At 36.1% G+C, this 13,896-nt stretch overlaps 1 protein-coding gene and 1 long non-coding RNA gene across 2 annotated transcripts in view; one reads left to right on the forward strand and one right to left on the reverse strand.

The window, feature by feature from the left end:
* The window catches only part of RRM1 (ribonucleotide reductase catalytic subunit M1), a 43,174-nt gene that overhangs the window by 5,034 nt on the left and 24,244 nt on the right, over positions 1–13,896 (forward strand). The window contains exons 2-7 of the mRNA XM_045557327.1: positions 872–960; positions 6,165–6,342; positions 7,782–7,882; positions 10,634–10,693; positions 11,512–11,551; positions 12,014–12,176. Coding sequence (XP_045413283.1) covers positions 872–960; positions 6,165–6,342; positions 7,782–7,882; positions 10,634–10,693; positions 11,512–11,551; positions 12,014–12,176 — 631 coding nt within the window. The remainder of the gene's footprint in view (positions 1–871; positions 961–6,164; positions 6,343–7,781; positions 7,883–10,633; positions 10,694–11,511; positions 11,552–12,013; positions 12,177–13,896) is intronic.
* LOC123642329 overlaps positions 13,167–13,896 on the reverse strand; it is a 34,889-nt gene continuing 34,159 nt past the window's right edge. The window contains exon 4 of the long non-coding RNA XR_006736439.1: positions 13,167–13,346. This is a non-coding gene — a long non-coding RNA (uncharacterized LOC123642329). The remainder of the gene's footprint in view (positions 13,347–13,896) is intronic.

A 13,896-nucleotide genomic window follows, 5' to 3' on the forward strand; every position in this document is an offset into this window, starting at 1 on the left:
TTTTGTGGCTTGCCAAAGGTTAAGGCTATTTAGTGATTGAATATATCTACTATTCCTGGTAAGAATAAATAAAGGTTGGATGAGCTACTATTTAAGGTTAAACTAAGAATAGTGGATTTTTTGTCTAGAAGGACAAAGGGGAATATGTATGACCTAAGTCTAAAATCATGAAAAATATTAACTAAAATATATAGTATGTCAGATGGTGATAAGTGCTATGGAAAAAAATGAAGCATAGAAGGGGAAGGGAGATAAGAAGAACAGGGCTATATTTGGGGCATTGCAGTTTAAAACAGTGTCACCAGAGAAAGTCTCATTGAGAAGGTAACATTGAACAAAGACCTGAAGGGAGGTATAGGTAGTCAGGAGGCCAGGGTTGCCAAAGTAGAGTAAGAAGGATGAGAAAGTTGGAGGTGAAGTTGGGGAGGTGGGTGCACAGGGCAGGTTGTGTAGGATTCTGTGGACTATTTTAATGATTTTGACTTTTATGCTGAAGGAAAGCCACTCTTAGGGGTTTTGAGGGAGGTAATGATATGGTTGTGATTTAAGTATTAAAGGATAATTTTGGCTGCCATGTGAGATGGGGAAAACATTATTTGGGAAGTTATTGCAGGAATCCATCTGATTATAATATAAGGGAAGTGAAGACTTTCAGTAAAGAATCCATATTTTTGAAGATGACATCAGAGAATACAAAAATAATCTCTTCATGAGTCTGTTGGGCGTCTGAATCTTATATCTGTGAAACAGCATTTCATGTTGGTCAAGTTAAAAAGTTCACATGTTGATTACATTTGATTCTTTGACATTGCCATCTTAATATTTGTTAACATGACTCGTATGTTCCTAACGATATGGTTTGATTCTTCAGATGGCCGCCAAGAGCGAGTCATGTTCGACAAAATTACGTCTCGAATCCAAAAGCTTTGTTATGGACTCAATATGGACTTTGTTGATCCTGTAAGTAAACATGGTTTATATCTTGGGTTCCTTGCTTCATATATTTCTTTCTACTTGTTTCTTATCCCTGGCTCTTCACTCACCTCATATGCTTTGATTTGGTATCCTGGCTGTACCCTTGGATATATTATAAAATGTGAATTCATTACTTAAAACTTTTTTTCTTAATTTTGTTCTGTCCTGTGAGTTTTCACTTTTCAGAGAACTATGAGTGTGAGCAAGACTGGGTGTGGTGGCTCATGCCTATAATCCCAGAGCTTTGGGAGGGTGAGGTGGGAGGATTGCTTGAGGCCAGGAGTTTGAGGTTACAGTGAGCTATGGTTGTGCCACTATACTACAGTCTGGGTGACAAACCAAGATCCTGGTGCTTAAAAAAAGAAAAGGAAAGAAAGAATGTGAGCAAAGTGGAAAATTTGATATGAGTACTTAACATCAGAGATTTACTTGAGTAAATTATTCATAAGTGGAAAAGGCTATATAGTAAAACTTGTTTTGGAATTGTGATCATTTAGGTAGCTACTGGTTTGAAATTTTCTTTCTGTTATCTTTTTAAAAAGAATACGTTTAAGTACTATAAAGTAGATTTCATGAGGACAATATTTAAATTAAGGAGAACAAACTATTCATAAGCAGGTTGCTCTGCTTTTCTCCTTATTCTTTTGTAACTCCTTTACTCTAGACCAGGGGTGGGGAAACTTTTCGTGTTGGAAGGCTGCATTAGTTTAGTTGTAATCAAATAAGGCCACATTCAAGAAACTTCCATTAGCTATACTTTAAAATGTACATAATTTTGTAGAAATCTAATTACTATGTACTTAATAATTTCAAAAAATGAAAACTGTTAATTTTAAAGTCAGCTAACCTTTTAATGACTTTGTTATGTCTGCTTTTTGTTGGAAAGCATTTGAATATTTGGTTGCAGCATGGAGTTCCACAGTTTCAGTCATTTCTGACCTTAAGGGCATCTTGATTTGGTTTAGGTAGGAGAATGTAGATTCACAGGAATGCGCGGTTGAAAAGTAAGAAAGCATTTTTTAGGCCTGTTGCTGAAGGTGTGGGTATTCTCCTGTGTTTTTCCGTATTTCAATTGGATCTTAGCATCAAACAATGACTTTAAAATGTCATATACTGCAAACTCAATCAAGTCCCTCTGTAGTTTGTTAGGTGCCTTAGTGATATTGACTAGGTGAGGCTGAAATGCTAATTTGATTGTGATGTCGTAGTTCTCAAAGTCAGTGAAACTTTCATTGTATTCTCCAATTAATAGGTCTATAATAGTTGCGTATTCTTCAAATGATTGTCATATATCATCCTGCTCATTCAATAATTCACATTGCTGATTCTATTCTTCATAAAATTTAACCATCTGTTTTCATAAAGTTTTAGCTTACACCTGTCTCTGCGATAGCCAACACACTTTAGAGTGATACAGGCAAATCCTCATTGAATACCTCATAGTTCACCTGTAGCATGTTATGAAACTGACCATATGCAAGGAATATAGTTAACAATACTAATAACTTGCTGCAAAGTGTCACTTAAAATAGTAGCTTTAGCATAGATTTTGCTCATGCAAGATATAATGAAAAGAAATAAGAGCATTTGGAGCTGTCAATTTTTTTTTATGTGCAAAAAACCTTTCATTTTTTCCGTCATGGAAGGTGCACGGTCTATATATACATTCACTAAATTTACCAGATTTACCAAAGTCCAACTTAATGACATTTATCTTGAAAGCTGTTGAAGATATCTATTCCCCATGTTGTATTCACAAGAGTGCCCAAAGCCAGTAACTCTTCATAGCAAAGAAAATCTTTTGTTATAACCTGAATAAAGTATAAAACCTGAGCTGAGGCAATAGTATCAGTTGATTTATCCAAAGCGATTGAATAATATATATTCTTTTTCTTTTTTTTTTTTTTTTTGAGACAGAGTCTCACTCTGTTGCCCGGGTTGGAGTAAGTGCCCTGGCGTCAGCCTAGCTCACAGCAACCTCAAACTCCTAGGCTTAAGCGATCCTACTGCCTCAGCCTCCCAAGTAGCTGGGACTACAGGCATGCGCCACCATGCCTGGCTAATTTTTTCTATATATATTTTTAGTTGGCCAGATAATTTCTTTCTATTTTTAGTAGAGACGGGGGGGGGGGGGGTCTCACTCTTGCTCAGGCTGGTCTCGAACTCCTGACCTCGAGTGATCCGCCCGCCTCAGCCTCCCAGAGTGCTAGGATTACAGGCATGAGCCACCGCGCCCGGCCTATATTTTCTTTTTGCAGCATTGCATGAAGTTGTTCTGTTAAGTTCAAGGCTAATTCATGCTGCTGATCAGTTATGGTTCTCCTTGAAAGAGGGACTTGTTTGTACTTTGAAATGTTATTGGGGTCTAAATATCCTATAATTTTGACAATGCATTCTTTCACATTTTCTACAATACTGAATGGCTTTTCTTTTTTCCTGAGTATATAAGCTACTTTACAAATTGTTTCAGTGGCATTATTTCCCAGTCTGCTGCTTGAAAGAATTGTCTTTGCTTTTGCTTTTTATCTTTTAATTTCTGCAATACAATCTTTCAATTTCTGCAATACAATCTTTCATGACTCTCACTCTAATTTAAAATATTTGTGGTCCTTATGAGTGTTATAATGCTGCTGTGCATTGAATTTCTTTACTGTTAATATTGCAGTATAACAAAGCAAGCAAATCATCTTATCTTTAGTAGAAACAAGATAATATTGCAATTCCCAATCCTCATTAAAATATCTATTTTCTTCCTTCAGTGTTCTCTTGGTCTTCTTTGACATGATGGGATGTTAAACAGACAGAATTAAAAAATATTGTCAAGATGTACAACTATTCACAAATTCTACTTCAAACAGAAACACAGTGCACCATTGTCAAAAGCTGATAACGGACTGGTTTACTTGACCCCCATAAACTCTGACCAACCAGCCCCTGGTGCCAGTCAGGCGGAGGAAGTTAGAACTAAATCATGAGCTTACCAGCCATCAGTTTAGCCCTTATGGCTTATTAATGTTCTAATTGTGCTGGTCAATCTGGGAGGATTATTTTGTTGAAACTTATTTTATTCTTTGGTATTTTAAATACACTCATTTTAAAAATAAAATATAAAAGATGAACAAAAATGTATTAATAAAAATAAAAGGATTTGTTCTGTAAAATTTGGGTTCAGTCAAAAGGCTACACTTAAGGACCTAGGAGGCCACAGATTCCCCAACTGTGCTCTAGACCCTCATCATTCCTTATCTGGATTGCATTCTATGGTCTCTGAAGTGTCCTGGCCTTCCTCTGATCTTGCCCATGTCAAATCTATTTTCTGCATGTCTTCTAAAATGATCTTCCTAAAATGAGAACCTCTAAGAATTCTTTTTTTCAAATGCACCTGTATGTATTGCTGCAGACTTATTTAGGTATTTTATCTTACTACTATAGCACCTGTGTTCACCTCATAGCTTTAACCGCATAGTATGGAAATTAATTATAGGCCTCTGTCCTCCCCTAGAATTGAGGATGGGCTATATCTTGTGATATCCTCAGTGCTTGACACATTTCTACTTAGATACTTGGTAAATGTTTAATTGACCAAAGTAAGTTTGGTCAAGAGAAAATGATTTTTATACGTCTTTAAAATATGCTTATTATAAATTCTCTTTTACATTTAGGACTTAGATAATAATTAGAATAGTAGAATGTTATAGTTCTCATCTCATCTCAGGGATGAACCTGAGACCTCATCCTATTTCATCTTCTTTGTTTTATAGATAAGGAAGGTCCAAAGAGAGAAGAGGAGTGACTTAAGTTAGTGGGCATATAGGAAGAAGAACCTAGGTCTCTTAACTCCTACATATTCTATTGCCTCATGCAATACTACATTTCAGAGTGCAGGGATGTTGTAGCATACTTAAGCTTCTTAGGGTAGATTCTGTTGAAAAAGTCTATGTGTTATTAGACCTGGCACAGTTAGCACACAGGTGTTATTTTAGACTGAGTTCTGATTACTTGCCATGTAGCACCAGAAACTATTTAGACTTCACTACTCATACTTACCTTATCTGCTGGATCAGGGGAGAAAGTGAGCAACTTGGGCTTAGCTATATTGTTATTAGAATAGATCGCAAACTATTACAGTAATTATACATACACACATATATGTCATTTTTGAGGGGGGTATGCTTTGTTCAGCTGGGAAATGCATTCATTGTCTGTTGGATTAAGCTGTTTTTTAAAGATTCAGTAAACATACGATACATACAACTTAGAATTTGTTTTTCTTAAGAATGTATGGTTAGCCACTTTCTGCTGTTAAAAAAATGTATGGTAATAACTTGTGCATAAAAGTGGAACCTCTTACAGGGTCTTGAAAACTGAAATGCAGTGAGGTTTAATGGGATTTGGGGCCAGAAGGCTAAGATAGTGATATAATCTTGGGCAAGTCCCAGTAACCTGAGCCTCACGTTCCTCATGTAAAGTAGTGATAGTAATAATCATCTCACAAGGTAATTGTGAAATGTCAGAGATTATGAAAGTTGAAACATTTAGTAATTTGTGAAGTGCTAATGAAAGAGTAGTCATTAAATTATTAGATGACTCAGCGTCAACCCTAATTCATACCTTCATCTCCTTTAATTGGAACGATTAAAGTTTGATTCATTTGCTTTCCTATACTTATCCTTAGGTGGAATTGGGGGAAGAAGAGTAAGTTTGGACCCAGAGCTCTGATCACATAGAGGAATTTTTTTTTTTTTTGAAGAGACAGAATCTCACTCTGTCACCTAGGCTGGAGTGCAGTGGTACAATCATAGCTCACTGCAGCCTCGAACTCCTGGGCTTAAAGGATGAGAATGTGAATGAAAGATGGGGAAATACTTACAGAATCATTGGTCTGTTTTCAGTTATTTCTGTTTGAGACTGTTAATCTTTTAAGAGGTTGTGCTTAGACTTTTTTTATATAAAGGGACATCTCTTCATTGTATATGTAGTATGCATTTTCTGACAGTTCTAATAGTTTATGAATTAGTAATTCTCATTACTAAGTTTTCCACAGCCTACCATTCTAAAATATAATTTTTCAGAAAAGGAAGTTGTCTGTTTTATTATGATATAAATTTGATTTTTTTTCTTAATTGCTCTTTTAAAGAAGGTATTGTTTCTTGGGAAAGCTCAAATAATTCTTGGTTTTGTTTTTATAGGCTCAGATCACCATGAAAGTAATCCAAGGCTTGTATAGTGGGGTCACCACAGTAGAACTGGATACTTTGGCTGCTGAAACAGCTGCAACCTTGACTACTAAGCACCCTGACTATGCCATCTTGGCAGCAAGAATTGCTGTCTCTAACCTGCACAAAGAAACAAAGAAAGTGTTCAGTGGTAAGTATGTGATGAAAAAGTTAGAAAGAATTTAATATTCAGAAAATTAATAAGGGTACTAGAAGGAAACCTTGAATGTCAGAAGAAAAGTTACATCTTGTTTAAAAAAGCAAAATGTGTAAATTAGTGGCAAAGAGGGGACCAGAACTTCCTATTTCTCCATGCTGCTGACCTGCTGCGTGAAGGGGTTAATGGATCTTTGTTCATTGTGTCTTTTGTTCCCTCTTTTTTTTTTTTTTTTTTTTTAAGACTGTCTTTAGGCAGTTGGTGGTGATATGATTGGAAAAATGAATAATATGTATTGACAAGTTCTGGGTTAACAAAATTTTACTGGTTGCTCTTTTGTCACCATTAGTGAACACCTCATTCTATCCCTCCCATTCCACAGCTCAGGGAATGTGGGCAAAGGAAGGTTAAATAATTTGTTCAGTATATAAGAAACCAGTGGTAGACTGAGATTAGGAATCTTTTGGCTCTCAATTTCACATCTATTATATAAGGCCTCAAACATTATATCCTCCCTCTTCGGTAGATTTACTGTGAAGATGTTAGTCCTCCTGAAATTGATCGATAGATTCAACTCAATCCCAATGAAAATACCAGCATTTGTATTTGTGCACGTTTTATATGTAAATACAGAGGGCCAAATACTGCTATGACATCTTGAAGAGTAGAGTGAGAATACTTACTTAATGATTGTTGATAGAAGTGAACTGCTTGGGATGATAGATTTTGAGGTTTTTTTTTTGAGACAGAGTCTCCCTCTGTTGCCCAGGCTAGAGTGCCATGGCATCAGCCTAGCTCACAGCAACCTCAAACTCCTGGGCTCAAGCAATCCTCCTGCCTCAGCCTCCTGAGTAGCTGGCACTACAGGCATGTGCCACCATGCCCAGCTAATATTTTCTATATATTTTTTTAGTTGTCCATATAATTTCTTTCTATTTTTCTTTTTAGTAGAGACGGGGTCTCGCTCTTGCTCAGGCTGGTCTCGAACTCCTGAGCTCAAGTGATACACCTGCCTCGGCCTCCCAGAGTGCTAGGATTACAGGTGTGAGCCACCACGCCCGGCCAGATTCTGAGTTTTAAGTTGTATTTCTGTTTTGTAAGAATAACTACTGGTGAGAAAAGATTATAATTTCTGCATTTCCTTATTTTCAACCAATAATTCTCAATGGGGGCAGGTATGAGAATCACTTGGGAATCTTTTTAAACTACAAGAGCTTACACTCATTTTAACTCTGGAGGATTGCCTCCTTAAATGAGGCATTATTATGTATTTATTCAACATGTACATGTTTATTCAACACTTTCTATGCTAGGCACTGAGGTTTGTTGGGATGAAAAAAAAAGGTTGAGAACCCCTGTTTTAAACTATTATCTGAGGATTGAATTAGCTGTTAAATGGTCTTGACATTTTTATTTTCTGTTGTGTTTTTTAGATGTGATGGAAGACCTCTATAACTACATAAATCCACATAATGGCAGACACTCTCCCATGGTGGCCAAGTCAACACTGGATATTGTTTTGGCCAATAAAGATGTATGTATGACATTTTTCTAGTTATAAAATTTCTAGAAATTTTTTATTAGTTTTGTTTTTTTAAATAACGCACATTTTAGAAAATTTAAAGACTACAAAAGACATAGGTAAAGACTAATTCTTTTTCCTGCTCTGAATCTTGACGTTACTCTCTAGAAAGAACTTTGTCTTGTCATTATTTTAGTTTAGTTTAATTTTAGAGATGGGGTCTCACTCTGTTGCCCGGGCTAGAGTGCAGTGGTGTGATCATAGCTCACTGCCGCCTTGAACTCCTGGGCTTAAGTGATCCTCTTGCCTCAGCCTCCAGAGTAGCTGGGACTACAGGTGCATGCTACCACACCTGGTGAATTTTTCTGTTTTTTTGTAGGGCCAGGGTCTTGCTCTTGCTGAGACTAGTCTCAAACTCCTAACCTCAAGTGATCCTCCCACCTTGGCCTCCCAAAGTGTTGGGATTACAGGTGTGAACCACTGCTCCTGGCCCTATCATTTTTAAATGTATTTTTTCAGAGCTATTTTGTACATACATGTGTACACGTGTGTGTGCACATACATATTTTTTTTTCAGTGGTAACATACTGTGCATATTGTTCTCATTGATACTTTTTTTTACTTATAAGTATATCTTAGAGATTGTTCTGTATAATCATTTATGAATTTACCATATTCTTTTCTAACAGTTGCATAACATTCTACTTTATAGATATATTGTCATTGTTATGTATATGTAAGTATTTTTTTCCATCTTTCACTGAGGTGAATATTCTTGTATGGTAGGTGTTTTGCCTATAGTTGAATATATCTGTAAGATAAATCTGTTAAGTAGACTTGCTGAGCCAAGGTGTATGTGAATTCAAGATTTTGCTAGACATTGCCAAACTGACTCCCAAAAAAGGTTACTCAGGTAAAATTTTGAAAGATCTTGCTTAGTATCTTGAAAATTATCCAATTGTGTTTGAACCCCTTTCTTTACTAGATCCCAGAGGACGGGGGGAAAGATGTATAGGTCCAGCTAGCCCTTTTACGCATAGGATTTATTCACCATAGATATCTGGACAGGTTAGAAGCCAGTTTTAAATTTAGGTAATAGGATGCTTAGTTGCCTGTCTCTCTAAATATGTATCTGATATTAAAGAGACTAAGAAAAAAAATAAAGAGATTGAGAGAAAACTGAGTTGTTTGTGTGTTATTTATTTGTATAATTTTTTTTTTGGAGACGGAGTCTTGGTTTGTTGCCTGGGCTACAGTGCCGTGGCATCAACCTACTTCACAGCAACCTCAAACTCATGGGTTTAAGCAATCCTTCTGCCTCAGCCTCCTGAGTAGCTGGGACTACAGGCATGCGCCACCATGCTTGGCTAATTTTTTCTATATATTTTTAGTTGTCCAGCTAATTTCTTTCTATTTTTAGTAGAGAAAGGGTCTTGCTCTTGCTCAGGCTGGTCTCAAACTCCTGACCTCGAGCTATCCTCCTGCCTTAGCCTTCCAGAGTGCTGGGATTACAGGCATGGGCCACTGCACCCGGCCTGTATAATCTTAAATACAAGTTAAAGACAAAAATAAAACAACAGCAAAGCCTGTGTCTAAAAATAAATATTGATAGTCAAGTGTTTCAGTTCTCCATTATTCATGGGAGGCCTATACCTACCATGCTACCTTTGGCAACAAAAATGCCCTTAAAAACTTAAGAGAAAGGAAAAGCAGGTTTTCATATAGACTTTTCAAGTCCTTGGACATGGATCATTATGTGGAAACACTTAGAATTTTGAAAAACTGGCTCCATTTTTTTCCCTATCCCAAATGATTATTTGTATCTAATTGCTTTTGTTTTCCTCTAAATAGCTTTATAGTCTATAAAAACTCTGTAACAATGACCAATTGTGCTATAAAATCTTACTGTGACAGCTGGGTGCAGTGGCTCACACCTGTAATCCCAGTGCTTTGGGAGGCCAAGGCAGGAGAATCACTTGAGACAAAGAGTTCAAGACCAGCCTGGGCAACATAGTGAGACCCCATCTCTACAAAAAATAAAATTGGCTAGGCTTGGTGTTATGCTTTTGTAGTCCTAGCTACTCAGGAGACTGAGTCAGGAGCATCTCTTGAGTTCAGGAATTTCAGGCTGCAGTGAGCTATGATCAGACCACTGTACTCCAGCCTGGGTGACAGTGAGAACCTGTCTCTTAAAAAAAAGAAATCATCTTACTGTCACAATAGTAGTTTGTTTAAAACCTGCTAAAGTACCATAGATTTTTGAAGAGTTTGAGAATTAATGCAGTCCTACTTTCTGTAATTATTTATCATGTATATTGTTATGTGCAGTTTAAAGTTGGCTAATTTTTAAAATAAAAATATGTATTAGTAAATATGTGGTACTAGTACTTTTCGATTAACAGCCTGAAAACATGTTCAAGGATGATAATATAGTCCAATGTATGCTCGTGTTCTTTTCCTCTTAAGAGATGCACTATAAACATAATAGGAAAAGCTTGGAAAATCACATTTAATCATACAACTTATATTTATATATTGTCTTCTAGTCTTTAAATATGCAATTTTAAAACCTAATTAGGATACTTAGTTTATATACTGATTTTTTTCTCAATGTTATATGGATTTCTATAGTAATTAATACTTAGTGTTATCTCTTTTGTATCCTATGTCAGTTTTAGTTCTGGAGTCAGGGCTGAAAGATATCAGATTTTGTGAAAATAAGTCTAATTATTTTAATTATGCGTTCTTTTTTACTCCCATCAGCGCCTGAATTCTGCAATTATCTATGATCGAGATTTCTCTTATAATTACTTTGGCTTTAAGGTAAATAATGGGTTTCATATAAGTGGGAATTCCTACTTAAGTCAGGAAATACAGGATTTTGTTTATATTTTGATGATATGGTTATAAAGGCAGTAAATTGTTTGGAGTTGGGATGGACTTGGGAATTAATGGAGTTAAGGTGGAGGTGGTGGTTTGAATTAAGGCAAAGATAGCTTATCCATTTGCAATTTTGAATTTTCCAAATGTTACTTCTGGATTGAGGAGTTATACAGGTAAATTGCCAGAATTAGTCCATATTATTCCACTGCTTATGAAACATTTATTGAATGCTTGCTGTGTGCCATGTACTTTTCTAAGTATTTTCGTGCTGATAGTATGGTGTAGTGACTGAGAACATACATGTTGGGTTCAAATCTCTGCTCTATTTGTTATTAGCAAGTTATTTAATGTCTTTGTGCTTCAGTTTTCTCATCTAGAATGGGGATAATATAAAATTTTAACAACAAATTCTATTTAGGACTAAATGAGTGTATGTATTGCTCAGATCCGTGCCTGGCCTGATAAACCACTTTAGGAGTGTTAGCCATTGTGGTAATGATGATGTTGAATAACGCAACTTATGCTATCAATATGTATAGAGCTGACTTTTTTCAGAAAATTTCATGCAATCTTTGCCAAAACAAAACAGCTAATGATGATGTTCCAAACTAAAGCTAGAAAGAGTAATATGCTCTTCTTTTCATTTAAAATTTTATAAAAACTGAAAAGATTTAAACAGATTCCCTTATTGTGAGTGATACTGTGTCTTTAAAAACTCTGCTCTGAAAATTTTTGGGGTTTTTTTTGTCTTTTTCTAGACGCTAGAGCGGTCCTATTTATTGAAGATCAATGGAAAAGGTAAGAAATGAACATGTTTGTGTGTTATACTTTATATTCATTATATTGAATATAAAGCTTTGAGGTATTAGCTTTAATATTTATTTCTTTCTTTCCATCTTTCTCTCTCTTCTCTTGTCTTATCTTTCTTTTCTTTCTCTTTTTTAAGTTTTTGAGATGGGGTTTTCGCTATATTGCCCAGGTTGGTCTCAAACTCCTGGGCTCAACTGATCCTCCTGCCTCAGCTTCACAAGTAGCTGGGCATATAGGTGCGTGCCACCATTCCTGGCTGCCTGAATATTTCTATTTAGACTCTAAATAACATTTTGAACTTTAGGCTTAGTTTGTGAATAATTGTCCTGCTTATTGATATGAAGTTTTATCTAATTTTCTTTTGGTGTTCCTTTTTTTGATTCAACTATGTGTCTCAGACTAGTTTTTCTGATATGTTCCATCACATGAAAATTCCTCCTTTATTTATAGTGGCTGAAAGACCACAGCATATGTTGATGAGGGTATCTGTAGGGATTCACGAAGAAGACATTGATGCTGCAATTGAAACATATAACCTTCTTTCTGAGAGGTGGTTTACTCATGCTTCTCCCACTCTCTTCAATGCTGGTACCAACCGCCCACAACTTTCTAGGTATGTGTCATCTATAGTTGTTTTAATATCCTGAAATGGTTTTGAGTAGGGAAATAAACCTTTACCTCAAGAAGTTGGGCTGTTCATCACATAAAAAATAACTTAAGAAATATTTAATCACTGCTTGCTCTGATTAAATGAGATTTGCATTCTGGAAAGATCTCTGACTGCAATATGAATGAATTGGAGAGAGAGCAAATGGTTATAATGAAGTATTCTAAAATTGATTGTGACAATAGTTGCACAACTCTGAGCATACTAAAAGCCATTGAATAGTACACTTTAAATGGGGACTTGTATTATTTGTGAATTATATCTCAATAAGGCTGTTTTTTAAAAAAACTAGGGCCGGGCGTGGTGGCTCACGCCTGTAATCCTAGCACTCTGGGAGGCCGAGGCTGGTGGATTGCTCGAGGTCAGGAGTTCAAGACCAGCCTGAGCAAGAGCAAGACCCCGTCTCTACTAAAAATAGAAAGAAATTATATGGCCAACTAAAAATCTATATAGAAAAAATTAGCTGGGCATAGTGGCGCATGCCTGTAGTCCCAGCTACTCGGGAGGCTGAGGCAGTAGGATCGCTTAAGCCGAGGAGTCTGAGGTTGCTGTGAGCTAGGCTGACGCCACGGCACTCATTCTAGCCTGGGCAACAGAGCGAGACTCTATCTCAAAAAAAAACAAAAAAAACCACTAAATGCCAAAAACTAGTTAGAAGACTCTTATAGTAGTTGACACAAGAAATTGTGGTAGTTTGGGTTGAGGAGTTGAAAGTAGAGATTGAGAGAAGTAGACAGATTCAAGAGGTATTTAGGAGGTAAAATTGACAGAATTTGGTAATATTTTGAATATGGGTCAAGGACGGTTCCTGCATTAACAAATACAATCATAGGATTAATGGTGCTGCCATTTGCTGAGAACGAGAACACTGTGACAAAGTCTGTAATATGTAAAAGAAAAAAAACCATCATTAGCAAATTGGTTTATTCCAGGAATTCAAGGATATGCTAACATCAAAATGGAATTCATTACATTAATATTGTGTACAATTTAACACTCTTTCATAAGAAAAAGCTTTAGCAAAATAGATACAGAAAACAACTTCCTTATTTGGTAAAAGATATCCACTAAAAACTTAGATGTGGCACCTCTTTTTTCCAGCATGGTAGTAGAGACCTGAGTGACCATTGGAAGATAAAAAAAAAAAAAAAAGATAAGATTAGAAATGAGGGAACCAAACCATAATGATTCACAGAAATGATTTTTACATAGAATTAAAAAGAGTTTGTAGCAGAATATCTGGATATAAGTTCAGTATACATTAATCAATTGAGTTTCTATACTTTAGCTGTTAGAAACTTAAGTTTTAAAATATAGCCACATGTAGATGCCATAGACCCGCGACCCAGAGCAGCTTGAAGGCGGTGAATAATAGCTCTTCATGTCTGCAATAAAAAGTAGCCTCCAATAAGACTACATTGCAAAAAATGGGAAAGAAACAGAATGGGAAGAGTAAAAAGGTTGAAGAGGCAGAGCGTGAAGAATTTGTGGTGGAAAAAGTACTGAAGCGACATGTAGTAAATGGGCAAGTGGAGTATTTCCTGAAGTGGAAGGGATTCACAGACGCTGACAATACTTGGGAACCTGAAGAACATTTAGATTGTGCAGAGTTAATTGAAACATCTCTTAATTCTCAAAAAGCTGGCAAAGAAAAAGATGACACAAA

The sequence above is a fragment of the Lemur catta genome, chromosome 7, assembly GCF_020740605.2.
Source record: "Lemur catta isolate mLemCat1 chromosome 7, mLemCat1.pri, whole genome shotgun sequence".
Classification (NCBI taxonomy): Eukaryota; Metazoa; Chordata; class Mammalia; order Primates; family Lemuridae; genus Lemur; species Lemur catta.